General features: G+C 56.0%; 2 protein-coding genes across 2 annotated transcripts in view; both read right to left on the reverse strand.

The window, feature by feature from the left end:
- The window catches only part of LOC141929194 (protocadherin alpha-2-like), a 94473-nt gene extending 81888 nt beyond the window's left edge, over positions 1 to 12585 (reverse strand). The window contains exon 1 of the mRNA XM_074838376.1: positions 10105 to 12585. Within this exon, the coding sequence (XP_074694477.1) occupies positions 10105 to 12585 (2481 nt within the window). The remainder of the gene's footprint in view (positions 1 to 10104) is intronic.
- A 4442-nt stretch (positions 12586 to 17027) lies between these two features.
- Positions 17028 to 20505, reverse strand: LOC141929195 (protocadherin alpha-10-like). Its single transcript, XM_074838377.1, has 6 exons — positions 20463 to 20505; positions 18184 to 20192; positions 17774 to 18066; positions 17404 to 17665; positions 17124 to 17269; positions 17028 to 17046 (listed from the first exon to the last, which is right to left on the reverse strand). Exons 1-6 carry the CDS (start codon positions 20503 to 20505, stop codon positions 17028 to 17030), a joined length of 2772 nt encoding a protein of 923 aa, XP_074694478.1.
- Positions 20506 to 21213: the final 708 nt, after the last annotated feature.

The raw sequence follows: 21213 nt of genomic DNA on the forward strand, positions 1-21213 counted from the left end.
GAAAAAAATCTCATAATCTCTTTTGTCATCCCATGACCATATTTCACCCAAAGAGATCTTGGCTTTACAAAAGATATAAAAGGAACTGAAGTCTCTTACAGATCCCATGAAGTAACGCCTGCTCTCCTGCAAATACCCTCAGTACCTTCTTCCACACTGACAGCAACCCAGTGACACAAGGCCACGTGCCTGGGAGAAAAGTGAAAGGAAGAAGTACTTACCACGAGGACAGCACTCAACCGATCACTTTGGACCTGCTGCACTTGGATGCAGGGTCCTGGCACTTGTAACCTTGAGCTGCTGGGAATGTTCCCAGCATCACCATTTGGGAGGCTGCTGTTACTAGGCCCAAGACCTACAGATGCCCTGTACAAGTAGGTATGAGTCAGTTTACCCACACCAGTGACCTCCAGCATGTCCGGTGGGAGGTGGGAGCTGGGAAGCATGTGCACACTATAGCAATACTTTTCATACTCATCAGCTGGGCAGCAGCAGCAAGTCCGGCAGTGGCACAGGCGCACAATGGCAAGAAAGAGGAGGAACGCCGCAAAGATGCAGGACACACAGACAAGGGAAACGATCAAGTAGATGTTTGTAGCATTGAGTAGTGGTGGTGGCTCCCCACTGTCATCAAAGTCCGGCAGTGCCTGGGGCAGGGTGTCGGCCAGCAGGATGCCCACTGTCACACTAGAGGAGAGTGGTGGATCCCCGTGGTCCCGCACCACCACAACCACCTTGTGCTTGAGGAAGTCAGTGGAGCGCATGGAGCGCGTGGTGCGCAGCTCACCAGAGTGCGGTGCCAAGTGGAACAGGGTGGAGTCGGAGGAGTGGGCAAGGTGATACGAAAGCCAAGCGTTCTGTGCATTGTCCTCATCATCTGCCACCACTTTGGTCACCAGGTAGTCCTCATCAGCCAGGCGGGGCACAACTTCCACAGCTACTGAGCCATTCTGGCTGATGGGGTACAGGATGGCTGGGGCATTGTCATTCTGGTCTGAGATGTAAACATTCACAGTTATGGCAGCACTCAAGGCTGGTGACCCATTGTCCTTGGCTTCCACTTGGAAATAGAAGCTCCTAAGCTGCTCAAAGTCAAAGGCACGTTTTGCATAGATGCTCCCGTTGGCCAAGCTCACAGACAAAAAGCTGGCCAGGGCACTACCTGCAACTGTGGAATTCCTGAGCGTGTAAGAGACCCGTCCGTTCTCCCCCATATCAGGGTCAGATGCTGAGACCTGGTAGAGAAAAGCACCAAGTGGATTGTTCTCCTCCACAAACACATCAAATGTGTCAGCACTGAAGACAGGGGGGTTATCATTCACATCAGAAATCAGCACCCAAAGGGTCTTCTGAGCGGTGATGGGTGGAGAGCCCAAGTCTGTGGCAGTAATGGTGATGTTGTACCCACTGATCAGCTCTCGGTCCAGAAGCCCACTGGTGACCAGGCTGTAGTAGTTTGCAAGGGAAGGCTTTAACTGGAAGGGAAGGTTATCAGGGATCTGGCAGGTTACTTTCCCATTCTCCCCAGGATCCTTATCCAAAATACTCAGCAGAGCTATCACTGTGCCAGGAGCAGCATCCTCAGGAATGGGACTGGAAAGGGATGTGATTGTTATCTCTGGGCCATGATTATTCACATCCGTGATTTCCACCAGCAGTTTAGCTGTGCTGGACATGCCAAATGCCCCGTTATCCCTTGCCTCAATAAGTATCTCGAGGAGAGGTCTCTGAACAGCTAAAATGCCATTGACTGTCACCTCCCCAGTTTGTGGGTGAATTAGGAACATTTGCTGTAGATCAGCAGAAGTAGTATTGCTAAATGAATACCTGATCTCTCCATTCGGACCTTCATCCAAGTCTGTGGCACGCACTTGCACTACCAAAGTGCCACTGGGGGAGTTTTCCAAGATACTCGCCCTGTAGACTGAGTGCTCAAATTCTGGTGCATTGTCATTGGTATCCAGCACAGTCACAATGACCGGGACATCACTGGACTTTGGAGGATCCCCACCATCTTTGGCTGTAAGGACAAGTTTGTGAGTGGCTTGCTGCTCCCTGTCTAAGGCTTTCTTCAGCACCAATTCAGGATATTTACTCCCATCCCCACGTGTCTGCATTTCCAAATGGAAATGTTCATCAGGGCTCAGGGTATAATTCTGGACACCGTTGGTACCTTCATCAAGATCTTGGGCGTTGGGGAGTGTAAACCGTGCCCCAGGTGACAGGAACTCAGGCACGTTTATGTGATATTCACTTAAGGGAAAGCTGGGGGAGTTGTCATTTATGTCCAAGACTTTAAATTCCATCCTATAAAGCTCTAGAGGGTTTTCTAGCACGAGTTCATAATTCAGAAGACAGGCAGACTTTAATTCACAAAGCTGCTCTCTGTCTATGGGCTCGTTAACAGACAAAGCCCCCGTGCTTGCATTTATATTAAAATATTGCTTACTTGAACCGGTGATCATGCGAAATTTCCGAGCTGAAAGTGTAGCTGCATCTATTCCTAAATCCTTTGCTACGTTCCCCACAGGCGCTCCACGCTCTGTTTCCTCGGCGATGGAATACACTACTTGCCCTTTCGCGGTGCAGCAAATAAGGCAGAAGACCATTAAATAGACCCGCATTCTTCCTCCCCTGGCTCAGCTCCCCGCAGACCGGCTCAGCAGGAACATAATCCAGAATTTCAGCAAACACCCCAAGTTCCCAGCGCGAAGCGAACGGGCACCGGCGCTCACCGGGGCGCAGCGGCGACAAGGTGAGAAGTTCCCTGCAGGCGCCCCGGCTTCCGCGGCGGCTCCCCCCGGCTCCGCTCCGCCGGCTGCCGTGCGGGGAGAGGCGGCAGCTCCGCTGCGCTGCGCCCGCCGCCGCCGCTCGCCTGTGCCCGGTGCGGCGGCCCCGCGCGTCTCTTAGACGCGGCGGCGGCGGCGCCACCCAGAGGCCGCGGAGCCGCCGGGGGAGGGGGCTGCGCTCCCCCCGCTGCTGCCCCGACGGCTTCTCTCCCCACTCCCCCGCTTGCTTGCTTTTTTTTTTTTTCCCCCTCTCTTTTTTTTAACGCCCCGACGGAGATCCGGGGGGGCTCCGGGCCCCCGAGTCCGCGGCATGGATGTGTGTCCGTGAAGGAGAGATGCAGAGCAGCGCCCGCTCCCTCCCTCCCTCTGCTCCCGCAGGAGAGGCAGCGGGGGGATGCGCTGCCGCACGCTGTCAGAGTACGGCGGTGGAAGAGAAACGCCTATGAGGAGTGACAGGCATCAGCTAAACATGGGGCAGCACCGTCCAGGCACGCTCCGGCTGAGCACAGCATCTCCCAGAGCGGTTTTAAGAGCACAATTAATGGAGGCAGTCGACTCGACCCCTGTTAAACCTTTTTTTTTAAATAAAAGAAAGAAGAGAGAAAAGGGAAAAGAAAAGGGGGGGGGGGGGGGGAAGTAAAAACCTCTTTCCTGCTTCGCCTTCTGGACAAGTTAAATTAACACGGATTATTGGAGAGAAGGATCTCTCCTCTGACAGTCGCCAGTCGGAGCACCCGCAGCCACAGCCGAGCTCCCATCCAGTCCTCCAAAGCAGGATGGGGACGGCTCGGGTGGGCGGGGGAAAGCGGGAGGCTGCAGCAATCGAATTACTTGTAGAGAAGTAAATATCGGCGCCAGAGAGGTATTGTATTTAGGACATGCCCAAGAACTGTGGGGAGAGGCGAGCTGATACCACACAGAGACAGCAGATCACGAGTGGAAAAAATAAAAAAAAAAAAAAATTAAAGCTCTCTGCTCCCCCGATTTTCTGCACCAAGGGCACAGTTAGCAACTACTCCCTAAGCAAGTGGGAGAGGGCAGAAAGCATTTCAAAATACCCTCCTGGAAAACCTTCCTGGAATGACCTTCGGCAGCAATTTACACAGATGGGCCTCAAGCCCTGACAACCCCACCAGTCTCCTCTGTTTCCAGCTTCCTTCTATGAGAACTTATTACCATGAGATCCTGATCCATCAAAAGCAGGAGGCTATAAGCGTGCAACAAGGACAGATCTTAACCTTTCTTGTGTTCAGTGTGTTTCTTTATGCAGCTGAAAATTTCCAGGCAAGTGAAAAAGAACATTTCAATTATACATAGTATCAGGGCCTTTCAAAATAGGAGAAAATTGGGAGCACAGCCAGAAGTTGTACATTGAATAAAAAAATCGATACATCTGTTTGCATTCTCACAACTCAGCAAAACCTCCCAGTGAGGTTCCTATCCTGCCCGCACAGGAGCAAACCTTGGTCAGCCCCAGCACAAGTATCTGCAGATATTAAGATTTTTTAACTCCAGGCGCCCCTGGCAGTACCCGAATGTTGCATTTTACTTCGACTGTGTTAACTCTACAGCACCTGTTAGAGCTGTGGGGAGGGGGGGCTGAGTGCAGGACCTGCGGAGATGGTGTGCATCCACCTCAATTCACACATGAAGTAAATTTGTTCAATGGACCACTGCACACAGTATACAGTGTAATTATTTACAGTACGCTGTTTACCTTGGGTTCATTTTTTTAATTGATTGCTAGCTGCAGAAATCCCCAACTCCCACCTAGTCACTATAAAATTGTCATCCAGGCTCCCCCCACCCCAAATTTGCCCTAGATTCCTCTTCTGCCAAGATATGATGTCATCTACAATATATGAAAAAGTTCATAGCTTTACTGTTCTGTAGTGATGCACAGTCATTATAAACACCCTGAACCAATGCAATAACACCTATTAAAGTCACAGGAAAGACTGACAAATTTCCCTTGACATTGGCCTATCGCAAAGATAAATCCATCCATCCGGGAAGGCAGCTGGGGGCTGGTGTCCCAGGAGCACACACAGGTAAAACACACAGACCCTACTCACCCATCTGTGACTGGGTTTGCATTGAAGAAACCCAATAATTTGGGGCCCAAGATCCTCCTGTTGAACAGATAAACTCACTCAAAGGCAGATTTTCTTAAAACCTTAACATTGCAATAGCAAGCTGTGGTTATGCATACTGGTGCCTGAAATACCAACAGTGCTAGAAGAAAGTGATTAACAAGCAGTGGCCATAATCAAAGTTAATTCTACATTTGCCTCTTTCCAAGGTGTACTCACCTTTTGGGAAGTATTTGGCAGCCTACACTGATTTTGGCTTTAATTCACTCATTTACTACTCATTTAACATCCAAAATAACTTCTTTCTGCTACACCTCTTTAATTTTGTAGAGTTGCCTAATATTTATTTACAGGGCTCTAAGGGAACCTGCCTTTGATTCTCTTTCTTTTTTACATTTTTAAACCTTACAACCCTGCTTTAGTGTTTTGGCATCCCCGTCCTATTGTCCTTTCCCACACTCTGCTGTGGACAGCGATGTCCCCAGCAGTCAGGCAGCTTCACTCACCAGAATACTTGTTGTGGGCACCATCTCAACACCCAGCTCCTACCACGTTGCCTTCCCAGTCCAGCCTGGATGAGCGCCTGATCCACACACTGCTCTCAGGTAGACAGTTCTGGGCCACAGCCAAAATCCAGTGCTTAGTAATATTAAATATCCAGGGTCAGTTACACCACAGCCCCTCCTGCCACCAGGGAGTAACACCGTTGTGCCATGGGGGCAGAATCCTGCCTTGCCCTTTGTGCGAAGCCACTTCTCTGTTCAGCAGAGCCTGTTCATGCTTTGCCTCCCACATCCAGCTGCCCCGGGGGTCTCAAGGGTGCCACTCAGTTTCTCCACTCTCACTCTTGTTTGGCCGCCCTTTCACCTAACCCCTTTTTTCAGGGTCTCCAATTTCGAAGGTCGCCTCTCCATCCCAAGTCACTTACCCTAATTACGTTATTTGCACATCAATCATATTAAGCACCTTTAATGTAGACACCTCCCTTGGTATCACAGCGGATAACGTAACCACTGTTTAAAACCCCTCGTCTTTGATCTCACGTTTGCCATCTCCGTGCTGTTGCCTATTCCCTTCCTTCGGTTTGACCCATTCTTAAAGCCGGCTTGACCCGACTCGCCGAGGAAGAGGTCCGGGACGTCTGCGGTCTCACCCACCGCTCTCATCACGTCCCCTCATCACACAACCCCTCTCACCACGTCCCGCTCCCCGACGTGCTCACAGAGCGCTTCCTCCACGTCCCTCCGCCCGACAGGCGGTTGCAGTGCTGCATTTACACCGCCTCAGAGCCCCGAGCATCCCTTACGTATTCTTTCTCCCGCCCAGTCTTATATTTTCAGCCAATCATCCCCTTTTCCGGCAATAAGACGTCATTAGTCCAGCCGTGCACGTTGTGCTCGGAACAATGGTAGCGGCCAGAAAAGACTGTTAAGCGAGCAAAGGCAAAAAAACTAAAGACGAATAGCAAAACCGGGTTACCTCGGGGCTGTGGAGCACACGGCTGCACCACACGACTCGTGTTTGAACATCATCATCTACGTCGGCGCTGATTTTAAGGCGCCGTTTCCGCGGACAGCGCATGAAGAGCGGGGCCGAGGCGGAGCGGTGCCTTCGGCGGAGGTTGGCAGGACCCGTCCCGCTCGGTACTGAGGCTTGGGAAAGTCCCAGGGGTGCCACCAGAACCAAGGGGCCCCACTGATGCTAAATTAGGACACGGAGCTTCACCGGGAGACAGCAGAAGGGGCTGAATCCGTTCCGGGGAGCAGACGGCGCCGCAGCCCTGAGGTTTCTCCTCCGGGGCAACCGATGAGCTCTTGGCGGCAGCAGCTCCCCGGACCGACCGGCAGCCCCAAGCCCCCACCTCCAGACGGAAAGGAGCGCACCGTACACCGACAGAAGCCCGACAGTAAACAGGGTCTGCCTGCGGACTGAGGAAGACCGGAGCTTCTCCTCGGACCGAGCCCAGATCGCCAGCACGGAGCCATCGCCGCCGCCGCCGGGGGTGCAGGGACCCCGCTACAGCGTGAGGGGTCCCCCGGGCAGAGATGAGCGCAAGGACGGCGATACCCGCAGCGACCCGAAGCACCGGGCTCCTCCCGCTCGGGATCTGGCGTGGCAGGCAGCCCGCGTCGTCCCCCGTGGGAGCCCCCCCCCGCCTCCGTGGGTCAGTCTCAGCCCCGCGCCTCCCCCGACAAGGAGCGGGCGGCGCAGCTCTGCTGCTGTTCGCGCAGCTCCACGGAGGCAAGGCTGTGCCTGCTGGCAGAGCGGGCAGCGATTCAGGATCCCCTTCAACAACCGCGGGAGATGGCAGCTGCTACGTGGGGACAGCGGGAGCGGAGATGACTAAAAGGAGCCCGGAAGAACAATCCCGTACGCAGAGGATTTCTAGATTTCAGCGAATCCCACGGAACTCCTCATTACCCACATCAAGCCACAGAAATACGGACTCACAACGGGCTATTTCAGTATATCGCCGGCAAGAACTCGTCTCTTGAACGCGAGGGCACAGATTGGTCTATTTAATCCCAGTCAGAGACCACCGGGCTTGACGGAAGCTGCCGGGGGAGACACCAGCGGCAGCGGGTACGGGGGACCACATTTTTCTCGTGTGGCAGAGCAGCTCCGAGCCGAACACCCGACGTCTCCCAACTCCTCCCACAGCCGTGCCGGGCATTTCCCTGCCTGTAAAATCCCAAGTTCTGAGGCTGCAAAACAGCCTCCGGCCGCCACGGCGCTGCTCCGCCGCCCGCGGAAGCGCTCCCGGGGCCGCCCTGCCTGGGCTGCCACGACCGCGTTGTGCCTGACGACATCGCTGTTAATCAGCATCATTCTCCAAAACAATATGCGGCGGGAATGAGAGCCTGGGCTTGCAGCGGCTGACAACCCTGCGCGAAATTGTTATCTTTTATTCGAGACACTGACTGGATATTCTAGCGCCTTCTCTTAACGACTTCCTGCCCAGACTATGCTACGAAGTAAAAGCATCCACAAGCTCTGTTTCTAAAGTCAAGATTTCTTTATGTTTCTAAAAGAAATACTGAAATATTTCCTGACAGTGTACGTCTGTAATAAATCTATTCAGACCTTCAATTCATTACCGCAGCTCAAAGAAACCAAGAGAAATCGTACGGAAGCCAAAGCCTTCCCTGCCCCAAACTATCGGCATTGAGAGATTCCACATCGCCCTTAATCATAGCCCGAGGAAACAAGTTGCTTCCCGCACCTGTGCGCAAGTGCTGTGTTTTTCCATCCTCTTCTACAGAATGAGTTAAACCTTCTTATAAACTTAACCAGCAGATTCTCCTTTAGGAGATCGCAGTTTGCTGCTCCTGCCGTCTAACACATCCATGTGAATTAAGGAAAGAAAGCGACAGCTCTACAGCTCTGGGATAAGCCTCGCTACTCACAAGTGAAGGTAGCTCACGCATACTTGAGAGGTGATGACCCACTCCCCTTAAGCACATCAGCTATCGGACATGATCAAAGCAGACTAGAAACACAACCCCCAGCAAATACACAAAGAACTGAAACGTAAAGCCCTTACTAAGTGACCTAAGATAGATGCAGGAAGGAAAGAGAAAGTCGTGGGACACGCTCACATTTTTCTACGGATCAGCGGGAGATAACTCACTCCTACGATTTTTTTCAAAACGAACACAAAGTTTTCAACTGTCTTTACCGGTTTTCGGTACACCTATAAGCACCATTCTCGTCAATTTGGAACCAACGATCTGCGATTTTTAAATTTTTTTTAGTCAACATCCTTCGTCTAAAAGGCGTCTATTAGTACAAAACCCAACAAAATGTACGTTCTCAAACGAAACATCTGCGTTACAGATATCATTTCCCATAAAACTATGGTAGATATCCAAACGGGTGTCTTTGGCGAATTGAACGCATAACACGAAGATTAATTATATAAAAGTACTGATTGTTCTTACTACCCCGGCAGCCCTACGAAAGACTTCGTTTTTAGGCTATAACGAAAATTAGATGTAAGAGATCTTCACTTTTTCCTGTGGAAGCTGTATCCAGTTTCTAACGGCGAACAGGGAACACGAAACACGACCCCTAACGTCTCATCACACAGAGTGCTTTGGAGCTGGTCTCGATGAGAACGGAGTCCATGCAGCGCCATCGGGGCATGGCCAGGACCAGCGGCTTCGATAACGGTGTTACAACAAGGCGGTAATTAAGCAATCACTCCCCACACAGTGAAATCAGTGTGGAAACCAGTACCGAAAACTTCTTTCTACTTGAATCTATGTTTCCCTGCTTTTTCTGCTAGAAGAACCAAAAGTTTTCAACCTACCACCTCGAGACTATTCTGCATAGAGAAGCTCTCCCTTCTACTTTTCCCATAACCACTCTTCCTCCTTCTCTCGACTCCCAGGAACTTTCGACTTTACTTTCCACAGCACGTTTCTGGGGTGGATGGGGTAGAACAGACGCCACAACACTATGAAGAGAGCGGGGTCAGGTGGCGGAGAGAGGTGCAGGGGGGGCAGGGAGCACCCCCTCCCTCAAACAGCTCACTCCACTTCCCTCCACATTTTCACCAGACTTCTAGAGGCAGAGCAGTACTCCACCAACATTTCTTCCCCTCATGGCACCCCATAACTGTCAGTTCATTATATTTCAGCTTTTTAAGACTGGCGAAACCCACCAACCAGCGAGCTTCTGAAGCAATAAAATCCCAAGGAAGCCTTGGCGTTAATGAACAGGATATTCATCAGACCAAGTATAGTTTCAAAGATGACTAGTACCCTAATTACATTCATTTTGAGGGAGCTACCAAACACCTGGGTACTTCCCAGCTGTTCTCATACATTGAAAAACACTAAAAAAATGGAAATAAAAGTCTCGCTAACACCTACTCCTGCCATTCCATGCCAAGTAGCGGGGGGGGCGTGGGGGGTGTATAAATCTTACAATGCTAAGAATACGTTTACCAACAACGTTCTAAGCAAGAAAAAAAAAAAGGCAACATAGAAATTTTGCGAGGCATTCAGGTAGTCAATGAAATTTCAAAAGGCGAACACTCATGTCTAGTGCAGATCACTACAACTACATCCAACAGCAATACAGGGTAGGACTAGCATTGTAAAATTATTACCAGAGAGAAAGGTGTTTTAATACACAGATGATCCTTGAATAGTGACAGGTAAAAAGAAGTACCCAGAGACGGAAAAAAAATTAAAAACACTTGCAGATACACTTACCACGCCTGAAACAAATGGGGAGAGAGACGGCCCCTTCCCAGCATAACCGTTTTCTGCTTCGGGGCCGGGCGGCGGCGGGAAGTTGGGGCTGAAAACCATCAGGTCGCTCTTGCCCGCGCCGTCCGCCACGCACAGGCTCCGGCTCTGCCGCTGCGAGTACGACCAGCTCCCCACTTCGCTGGCGCACACCAGCGTCGCCGGCCCGGGCCCCGACAGCACGGCCGCCCGCGGCGCCCACCGCGACGCCCCGTACAGCACCACCGCCAGCAGGAACAGGCTCGACACCGCGCAGATGGCCACCACCAGCCACACGTTCGTCGCCGCCGCCGCCGCCGCCGCCGCCGCCGCCGGGCCGCCCTCCGCCGCCCGCAGCCCCGACCCCGACGAGGACGACGAGGACGAGCCCGCGGCCGCCAGCGCCGCCTCGGCGCCCTCCACCAGCGACACGCTCAGCGTGGCCGTGGCCGAGCGCGCCGGCTCCCCGTGGTCCCGCACCACGATCACCAGCCTCTGCCGCGGGCCGTCCGCCTCCTCCAGCGCCCGCGCCGTGCTCACCTCGCCGCTGTACAGCCCCACGCGGAACGGGCCCTTCCCCCGCGGCTCCCACAGCTCGTAGCGCAGCCACGCGTTGTAGCCCGAGTCCGCGTCCACCGCGCGGATCTTCGCCACCACCTGCCCCGCCGGCGCCCCCCACGCCGCCCACGCCCACCACGCCCCCGAGCCCGGCCCCGACGCCGCCGAGCCCGCGGCCCCGGGCCCCGGCCCGCCGCCGGCTGCCGGCAGCAGCGCCGGCGCGTTGTCGTTCTCGTCCACCACGAAGAGCTGCACCGTGGCGTTGCCGCACAGCGGCGGCTCCCCCGCGTCCACCGCCCGCACCTCGAACTGCAGCACCTGCACCTCCTCGTAGTCCAGCGGCTGCAGCGCCCACAGCCGCCCGCTCTCCGCGTCCACCGACACGTAGCTCGACGCCGCCCGCCACCCGCCGCCCGCCGCCGCGCCCCCGCCGCCGCCCTCCCACACCGAGTAGCTCACGCGCCCGTTGCCCGCCTCGTCCGGGTCCCGCGCCCACAGCCGCGCCAGCTCCGCGCCCGCCGCGTTGTTCTCCCGCGCCAGCACCGTGTACACGGCCTGCGCGAACGCCGGCGCGTTGTCGTTCACGTCCGACACCGGCACCCGCACCCCGCGCCTGGCGCGCAGCGGCGGCGCCCCGCCGTCCTCCGCCCGCACCTCCACCTCGTACTCCGACACCCGCTCCCGGTCCAGCGCCTCCCGCAGCACCAGCGAGTACGAGCCCGCGAACGTCGCCACCAGCCCGAACGGCGCCGCCGGCCACACCGCGCAGCGCACCCGCCCGTTCGCCCCCGAGTCCCGGTCCGACACGCTCAGCAGCGCCACCACCGTCCCCACCGGCGCGTCCTCCGCCACCGGCACCGACAGCGACGTCACCCACACCTCGGGCGCGTTGTCGTTCACGTCCAGCACCTCCAGCTCCACGCTGCAGTGCCCCGATAAGGGAGGGGAGCCTCTGTCTCTCGCTTCGATCTCCAGGTCATACGACTGCACGTTCTCGAAATCCAGTTCACCAGCAGTCCGTAGTTCCCCGGATTTTCTGTCAAGTGTGAAAAGCTCCTGAACTTTCGCAGGAATAGTGTCGCTGAAAGAATAATATATCTCCCGATTAATTCCCTCATCTATGTCTGTCGCTGTGAGCTGGAAAAAGGCAGTTCCTGGGGCAGCATTCTCCGGCAGCTGCACTTTATACACCGACTGGTTGAACTGGGGCGCGTTGTCGTTGGCGTCCAGCACCGACACCACCAGCTCCATCGTGCCCGTCAGCGACGGCCGGCCCCCGTCACTCGCCGTCACCACCAGCCGGTGCACGGGAACCGTCTCGCGGTCCAGAGGTTTCATTAATACGAGGACCACGGAGTTTTTCTTTCCCTCTTTGGAATTCACTTCCAACCCGAAGTGCTCGCTGGGGCTGAGGGTGTAGGAGAGCTGCGCGTTGGCCCCGATATCCGCATCCGACGCGCCCTCCAGCGGGAACCGAGAGCCCGGCAGCGACGATTCCGCGATGCTGAGGTTTCTGCGGGCGGCGGGGAAGAGCGGGGCGTTGTCGTTGATGTCGGTGACCTCCAGCTCCACGTGGAAGACGCGCAGCGGCCGCTCCACCAGCACCTCCAGGCGCAGGGCGCACGGCGCGCTCTTCCCGCACAGCTCCTCCCGGTCCAGCCGCGAGCTCACCACCAGCGCCCCGCTCGCCCCGCTCACCTCCACGCTCGCCCGCCGGCCCTGCGCCACCAGCCGCAGCCGCCGCGCCTCCGCCTCGCCCGCCTCCAGGCCCAGGTCCTGCGCCAGCCGGCCCACCACCGTCCCGGCCTTGGCTTCCTCCGGCACCGAGTAGCGCACCTGCCCGCCGCCCAGCGCCCAGGCCGCCGCCAGCACCAGCACCCGCACCGCGGGGCCGCCGCACACGCCCATCGCCGCCGCCGGCACCCGCCCGGGCCCCGCACGGCTCCCCGCCGCCGCCCGCACGCACGCCCACTCCCGCCTTAAGGGCTCCCCGGCAGTCGCGGGGGCGCCGGTCCACACTTCACTGCCCCTCCCGTTCCAGCTCGCCGCATCCCGCCTCCCGCCGCCGCATCCGCGCCTGACGGCCGCCGTGGCCGCGGCTCGGGGAGGAGCTGTCGCCCTCCCGCGGGTTCACGGCCAACAGCGGCACCTGGTGGCCGAGAACGGTGCCTCCTGCTCCGCCGCCGCCTCCTGCCGCCTCCCGCGGCCCGTAGCAGCGCTCCGCTCCAGGAAGGACGCGCCGTGGCTCCGCCCGCTCGGCGACGTGCTCCGCAACTTCCCTTCGGAACATTTCCCTTCGATAATAGGTGGCTCTTTTCTCTCGTCTCCTCTCATCTTTTCTTCTTTCCTTCCTTCTCTCTCCTCTTTCTTCTCTCTCGTCTCTCTCCTCTTTCTTCTCTCTCGTCTCTCTCCTCGTCTCTCTCCTCTCCTTCTTCTCTCTTTCCTCTCTCTCCTCTCCTTTTTTTCTCTTCTCTCCTCTCTCCTCTTCTTTCTCTTCTCTCTTCTCCCATCTCTTCGCTTCCCTAAATGCACTTTATATACATTTGCCAAAATGTTTCCTAAACGCCTACGTTAACGCAGAAATCACAGCTGGGAAGGTCACTGAAAAGACCCTACCCCAGTTCTGATGTCCTCTCTTTGTCTTCCTGACACATTGCATAACTCAGTTTCCTCATTTATTTCTTGCTTTGCCAAGAGAGTTCAGCGATTTCTACTACCGAAGAAGACTGTATCCATAGATCTTCCATCTATGGAAAGTACTCAGGTCTCCAGAAGGCATAGATTCACATGGAATGTATTTGTGTCTAGTGCAGCAATGGTAAAAACAAGCAGAAATTGCTAACTTTTTCGTGGCTTTGTGACAGTGGTGTAGCTGAGCAGTCCCATGCACTCTCCTTGGTTTTCATGCAGTAAATAATAGAATGAGGACATCATATTACAAAGAATATTTGTGTGTCTCAGTGACAGAATGGTTTTGCCTTTTGAAGTACAGGTCCAACGTAAGAAACCAGCAGTGCATACAAATTCCAAAGAGTTTCAGCTCCGTTGGTGACTTCATAACTCTGTATGTCCATCTGAAGATAACCCACACAGGACAAATCCTCTTGGAAGGGTGAAATAGTAGTAGTCTTTATGTGTCTCAATAAAGGATTTTGTGTAAGTTTTATTCCCCACTTGTAGCTGCACAATGAATTACAAGTTCTTGCTTACCTTTTTAGGCTGGTAGGCACCCACAGTACAGCAAAACAATGTGTCCGTTACTGATGGCGATGAGGCACTGCAGGATGTAGTACAGTCACCCACCCATGATGTAACCGAAGACAACACAAAAGGGTTGCACCACTGCTCTGGCAAGGTACAGTTATCTTACAAAATGTTCCCAGACTCCCACCTCATCCACTGACATAAACACATCAGGGTCCCTTCTCTACACAGCCACAGACACTTGCTGCTACCCGCCACGCAGGCCAGGCAGTGACATGAAACGGGTGATTTCACATGGTGGTGAGTTCCTGGTTCTACCACAGAAGCATCAACGATGCAACAGGAGGTCAAACCAAATGAAGATAGCAAATGCTTAAAAAAATCCAGGTAGATCTGTTAATAGGTCATCTTTCATTGCATCTGTTGCTATTCTAACAGTTGTCTTGATTTATTTCCAGCTCTCCATTGTCAGGGGTGAGTTCAAGGACCACTGTTCATGATTTTCAGGAAGCGAGGCTGGAAAAGCAAACAGGTTTTTTCCAGCCTCTCAAATTTATTGAGAGCAATGTATTGCCAGCATTTCTGTATCCACTTCTATGAAGGCAGAAACAGAAATTAAACCCAAAGTCTCACAGCATTCTCTTGAGTTAAACCTCATCTTAGGACACTACAAGACAGTGAGTCACAGTGATGGCAAGGGGCACAAATTCTGAAATCAAGCAGCCAACACTTGGCAGCATGGCTCTCACTCACAGTTACTGACATGTCTCCTGAGAAAGGCAAGCTAAGCCACGCTGTCTATGGGGGAATCAAATCAGGATTTTCAAGTGTCATCCCAGTTCATATTCACATGATCATCACAAGGCATCCACACAATGAGACACAATGTAACAGTTTATTTTAAAAAGTGTTCTCAGGAAGGGATCAAAAAAAAAAAAAAAAAAAAAAAAAAAAAAAAGAAATGCAAAGCCTACCACTGCAGGGTACATTGAACTACCAGAGTCAGGAGCCACAGCTGAGGTGCTTCTACAGATATATTTACCCACAAAAACCAAGTCATCTAGCAATACATCTTGCCTAATATAGCGCTATAGACGCACATTTTTCACACCTACGTTGGTTCATGCTCTTCTGCCACTAAGTACTTTGTATTAGAAAGTACATTTACAAAATACTTGGAAAGCGGCAATGTGAAATGCTTCTACTATCTTTTCCATGTTCATAGTAAATCTGTAGTAGTTCACAAACTGCTATATGCTATACGAGGTGAACAGAGAAGAACCTGGAGTACCAGCTTGATCACCTTGCATAATCTCTTTTTCAGAGGAGAATCAAAATGGAGGAGAGACTTCTGATCAAGAAAAGACTGGAAACCAGCACTTTGCAGTAACCAAAAGCAAAAAGTTCATTAAAAGTGCCCTGCCTGCAAGACAGGAAAATGTACACAAATGAAAACACTCCATACAAAATGAAAGAAGGCTGAAAGAGGCAACTGGAGCTGATGGCAGGAAAACCAAACCTGGTCACTTGAGCAAGATAATAAGGTCAACACTGTAGTCAGGCAAAGATCTTTGCCAGAAACTGTCTCATTTAATCAAGAGATCTCAAAAAGTCACAGAGAGTGATATAACAAAGGTTACAGAATATACTACCCTACAGAGCAGAGCTAAAATACCAGTATGCTGAGAAGAACTGCAGAAAGAGACGATGTCCCTGAAGACATTGGTAGGAAAATGGCAAAATAACATAAGATTTTCCATGCAGAACGCCACAAAGCTGAGGAGATGAGGAAAAATATGTGGCAACCAGACAGTGACTGACTCTGAACGAACCATTTAAGGGTCTGAGACTACATCTTTGGCATAGAGAGGACAGTGACATGGATATATCACCACCATTCTCACTGCCAATCAAAAACGTAAGACTTATGACACCATGGAAGAAAACAAAGTATTTCATTCAACTTTGCAGAAATATAAGGTTCACCAACACTATGAATATTTTGTGGATGTCCTCCCCTTCTTACAAGGTAAGAAGAGAGAAGACCACCAAGAGTTTCAGAGAAGGCAAGCAGGATGACCAAAGATTTAAAGCAGCTTCTCTTTGAGGAACATTTCCTTGTGTTAAAAAATAAAAGACTGGAAGGGATAATGACAAAGATATTGAAAGCAAAAGTACCATGCAGAATGATAAAGAGCAAAGACATGAAAAATTAGATTGGACAACACCACAAGAAAACCCATCCAACTTCAACATTTGCACCTTTCAGGACGGCCTTGGACTGGACATTGTCAGACATCCTTTAGATCCCAATTTATGCCCTCGACCTCCACATTTCCTCTACAAAATGATATGAGATACTACAGAGAACAGCAGCCTACCCTATCACACCTCAGCTAGAAATAAAAGAGTAAAAAATCATATGAAGATATTAGCACTGAGGTCGTGATGCTATAGGAAATGGCAGCAGAAGAGGTCCAAGCGACTCCATGCCCAAGGAAGAGAGAAAGTGGCATAAAAAATGGCAGCAGTGAAACAGCTGGCAGAGAAAGAAGACACAGGGAACACTGCAGGCAGAGAGTAACCACCCGCCGCATAACAAACACATCTTCCAACAACTCTTATCCAGCACATTTCCTATGTCAGGTAGATGCCAGCACAAGGGATTCTCTCTAGTGCAAGATCTTCATAACCTCAAAACACTCTGTGGCATTTCAGTACCACACACTATCTCAAGGTCCAGAAGGCCTCCAACTGCAGAACCTTGGAGCCTGGGAAAGGATCCTGGGCAGGAACATTTTGTGCCCTTCCTGCCTCATGCTCTCCTCTGGGTATCCTCCATTCACCACTCAGGGACATACGTTCTCAAAACAAACACATCATCTCCCATACTTGTCTTCTGATATGCAGAGGGAATCAAAGAATGAGATGAGAGACGAGGAGAGGGAACAACAGGAAACCAAAACTGATACCAGCCCACTCAGCACCGGTAAGAAGACAGTACAGAGTGCCTGGGGACCATCACCACCACAGCCGGCGTGTCCTGCACTCCTTCAGCAAGCTCGGGTGCAAATGCCACACACCAGCAAGCAAGAGCGGCCCCAAAGCCCACGTCGTGGCACCTCTCCCCACAAGCGGCAGTGACTTTACTGAACGGGACGACAACTGCCACCCACAACAGCAAAGCCCAGCGGAGGACGGGAACTGCTGCTGCTGCTGGCGGCGGCAACACCTTCACTTACCCCCCAATCCCGCAGCCCCAGCAAGAGCCCCGGGGCTGCGGGGAGGACGCGAGGGCAGAGGCAAAGGTGCCACCACCACCCTTCAGCCCCCGCCACGCACCCACCGCCCGCAGGCCCCGCGGGATGAGCCCGGCTCCCACCAGCGCCTGCCCACGGGACGCGCCAGAAGGGCGGCAGCGGGCAAGGGGCGTCGGGGGAAGGGCCGGCAGGCGACAGACGGACGGAGAGAGGGAGGCAGGGAGAGAGGAAGAGAGAGAGTTAAGGAGGGAGGGCCACTGACCGTGTCCAGCAGAGCGGGCGGCTCCGGCTGCGTCTCCTTCGCCGCGGGGCCGGGCGGCGGCGGGAAGTTGGGGCTGAAAACCATCAGGTCGCTCTTGCCCGCGCCGTCCGCCACGCACAGGCTCCGGCTCTGCCGCTGCGAGTACGACCAGCTCCCCACTTCGCTGGCGCACACCAGCGTCGCCGGCCCGGGCCCCGACAGCACGGCCGCCCGCGGCGCCCACCGCGACGCCCCGTACAGCACCACCGCCAGCAGGAACAGGCTCGACACCGCGCAGATGGCCACCACCAGCCACACGTTCGTCGCCGCCGCCGCCGCCGCCGCCGCCGCCGCCGCCGCCGGGCCGCCCTCCGCCGCCCGCAGCCCCGACCCCGACGAGGACGACGAGGACGAGCCCGCGGCCGCCAGCGCCGCCTCGGCGCCCTCCACCAGCGACACGCTCAGCGTGGCCGTGGCCGAGCGCGCCGGCTCCCCGTGGTCCCGCACCACGATCACCAGCCTCTGCCGCGGGCCGTCCGCCTCCTCCAGCGCCCGCGCCGTGCTCACCTCGCCGCTGTACAGCCCCACGCGGAACGGGCCCTTCCCCCGCGGCTCCCACAGCTCGTAGCGCAGCCACGCGTTGTAGCCCGAGTCCGCGTCCACCGCGCGGATCTTCGCCACCACCTGCCCCGCCGGCGCCCCCCACGCCGCCCACGCCCACCACGCCCCCGAGCCCGGCCCCGACGCCGCCGAGCCCGCGGCCCCGGGCCCCGGCCCGCCGCCGGCTGCCGGCAGCAGCGCCGGCGCGTTGTCGTTCTCGTCCACCACGAAGAGCTGCACCGTGGCGTTGCCGCACAGCGGCGGCTCCCCCGCGTCCACCGCCCGCACCTCGAACTGCAGCACCTGCACCTCCTCGTAGTCCAGCGGCTGCAGCGCCCACAGCCGCCCGCTCTCCGCGTCCACCGACACGTAGCTCGACGCCGCCCGCCACCCGCCGCCCGCCGCCGCGCCCCCGCCGCCGCCCTCCCACACCGAGTAGCTCACGCGCCCGTTGCCCGCCTCGTCCGGGTCCCGCGCCCACAGCCGCGCCAGCTCCGCGCCCGCCGCGTTGTTCTCCCGCGCCAGCACCGTGTACACGGCCTGCGCGAACGCCGGCGCGTTGTCGTTCACGTCCGACACCGGCACCCGCACCCCGCGCCTGGCGCGCAGCGGCGGCGCCCCGCCGTCCTCCGCCCGCACCTCCACCTCGTACTCCGACACCCGCTCCCGGTCCAGCGCCTCCCGCAGCACCAGCGAGTACGAGCCCGCGAACGTCGCCACCAGCCCGAACGGCGCCGCCGGCCACACCGCGCAGCGCACCCGCCCGTTCGCCCCCGAGTCCCGGTCCGACACGCTCAGCAGCGCCACCACCGTCCCCACCGGCGCGTCCTCCGCCACCGGCACCGACAGCGACGTCACCCACACCTCGGGCGCGTTGTCGTTCACGTCCAGCACCTCCACCACCACCTTGCAGTGACCCGACAGCGGGGGGTTGCCCTGATCCGCTGCATCCACTTGCAGACGATAAAGACCAACATTCTCAAAGTCCAAGTCACCCCTAAGACGAATCTCTCCGCTCTTTCTGTCGATCCCGAAAACGTCTCTTCCTTCCTGAGGAAAAAACTGCCCGAGAGAATACGAGATATTCCTGTTCGTTCCCTCATCCAAATCCGTGGCGTTTACTCTGATCACTAAAGTGCCGCGTTCCGTATTTTCCAGAAGCTTCACTTTATACACCGACTGGTTGAACTGGGGCGCGTTGTCGTTGGCGTCCAGCACTGACACCACCAGCTCCATCGTGCCCGTCAGCGACGGCCGGCCCCCGTCACTCGCCGTCACCACCAGCCGGTGCACGGGCACCGTCTCGCGGTCCAGAGGTTTCCTAAGCACAAGAAATAAGGACTCAACGTCCTCCTCGGTCTTTTGTAAATCCAGGGAGAAGTGCTCGCTGGGGCTGAGGGTGTAGGAGAGCTGCGCGTTGGCCCCGATATCCGCATCCGACGCGCCCTCCAGCGGGAACCGAGAGCCCGGCAGCGACAGTTCCGCGATGCTGAGGTTTCTGCGGGCGGCGGGGAAGAGCGGGGCGTTGTCGTTGATGTCGGTGACCTCCAGCTCCACGTGGAAGACGCGCAGCGGCCGCTCCACCAGCACCTCCAGGCGCAGGGCGCACGGCGCGCTCTTCCCGCACAGCTCCTCCCGGTCCAGCCGCGAGCTCACCACCAGCGCCCCGCTCGCCCCGCTCACCTCCACGCTCGCCCGCCGGCCCTGCGCCACCAGCCGCAGCCGCCGCGCCTCCGCCTCGCCCGCCTCCAGGCCCAGGTCCTGCGCCAGCCGGCCCACCACCGTCCCGGCCTTGGCTTCCTCCGGCACCGAGTAGCGCACCTGCCCGCCGCCCAGCGCCCAGGCCGCCGCCAGCACCAGCACCCGCACCGCGGGCGCCCCGCACACGCCCATCGCCGCCGCCGCCGCCGCCGCCGGCACCCGCCCGGGCCCCGCACGGCTCCCCGCCGCCGTCCGCACGCCCCGGCTCTCCTGCCCGCCCCGCGCCGCCCCCCCGCGCTCACAGCCGGGCTCTCCGCCGCACCGGGGCGGAGCCGCCCGAGCCGAGCCGCCGTTTCTGAGCCTGCAGCGACACCGTGTGCTGCTCCGCCGCCTCACGCGCTGCCCACGAGCGCCCGCGCCGCCGGCCCCGACCTGCTCAGCCCCTCTCCCGGCCCTGACCGCCCTTCTGCCCGCTCCTTCGCTCTTGCTTTCTCCTCCTGCAGCGCTCTCTGCTTGCACACAGCCCTCGCTCGCCCTCGCACGCTTTCCTCTTGCCGCCTCCCGCTCCCTTTTCCTGACCGTTTCTTCCTTTCTCTTCCGACTCGGTTCGTCTCTTTCCACGACCGTCCCTCTCCTCCTTCTCTTCGCTCTTTCTTCTCTCCCGTCTTCCTCTTCTCTTCCTTCTCCTGCTCGGGCTTGCCCTGCCGCCCCCCGCTCTCTCCGCCCCTTGCCCTTCTCTTTCCACCCTTCTCTCTTCTTTCCCCCCGATCGCAGCTCACCAGCCGCCGCCTCCGCGGCCGAGACCAGCAGAGTCGCACCCATCGGCGCTAATGACGGGGCAGCAGCGCCGGAGCGCGGGACTCGAGCCAAGGCCGAGGCTCTCGGGGACCAGCTCTGTTCAGCGCCGAGAGCTCAGGTCGGTGCGTGCCGCTCATCGCCTTTACGGTTCCATTCTCACTCCTCCGTGTCATCGTCCTTCCTTCCTTCCTGGCTTGCTTTTTACTTGCATAGTGTCGGTCCTTCCATTCTTTTTCCTTTCCATGTGCATTTCCTTCTGACATTTTATTTTTCTCACCCTTTTTCTCTCTTCCCCTTCTCTTTCCTTCTTTCCCCTGTTTCAGTTTTGCCTACCCTCCTCTTCTGTTTCCATCCTTGTCTCCTCTGTTCTTCTTATTTATCAAAATCTTTCCCAAATGTCTACACCATGCTCACAGTGAAGCATGGACATGTCCCGTGGAAAGAGCTCTCCTTCCTCTTCCTCACCACCCTTCACCAAGCCTTGCAGAGTGCCCCCAGTACCGAGGATGCCGAGTTCCTCAACTCCATTCAGCATCTCGAGATAACATCAGTGCATGCTGGGAATCTTCCTCAATCATCTCTTCTTGCTTGCTTGCTTGCAAGGAGTCCTTCCTTTCCTTCCTTTTTATTTGCTCCTTTATGTTTCTTTCCTCCTTTCTCTTCTCTCTTCTTTACTCTCTTCCTTTCTCTCTGCCTTTTCCCTTTTGCCCCGCTCTGACCTTTCTTTGTCTC

The sequence above is a fragment of the Strix aluco genome, chromosome 13, assembly GCF_031877795.1.
Source record: "Strix aluco isolate bStrAlu1 chromosome 13, bStrAlu1.hap1, whole genome shotgun sequence".
Classification (NCBI taxonomy): domain Eukaryota; kingdom Metazoa; phylum Chordata; class Aves; order Strigiformes; family Strigidae; genus Strix; species Strix aluco.

Coding starts and splice junctions, on each gene's coding strand:
- LOC141929195 (XM_074838377.1), bottom strand. CDS start 20,505: ATGGGTGCGACTCTGCTGGTCTCGGCCGCGGAGGCGGCGGCTG. Junction 20,193..20,462: donor GGCCGCGGAGGCGGCGGCTG/GTGAGCTGCGAT, acceptor GTGTGCAAGCAG/AGAGCGCTGCAGGAGGAGAA. Junction 18,067..18,183: donor ACGAGAACGACAACGCGCCG/GCGCTGCTGCCG, acceptor CCGGCGGGGCAG/GTGGTGGCGAAGATCCGCGC.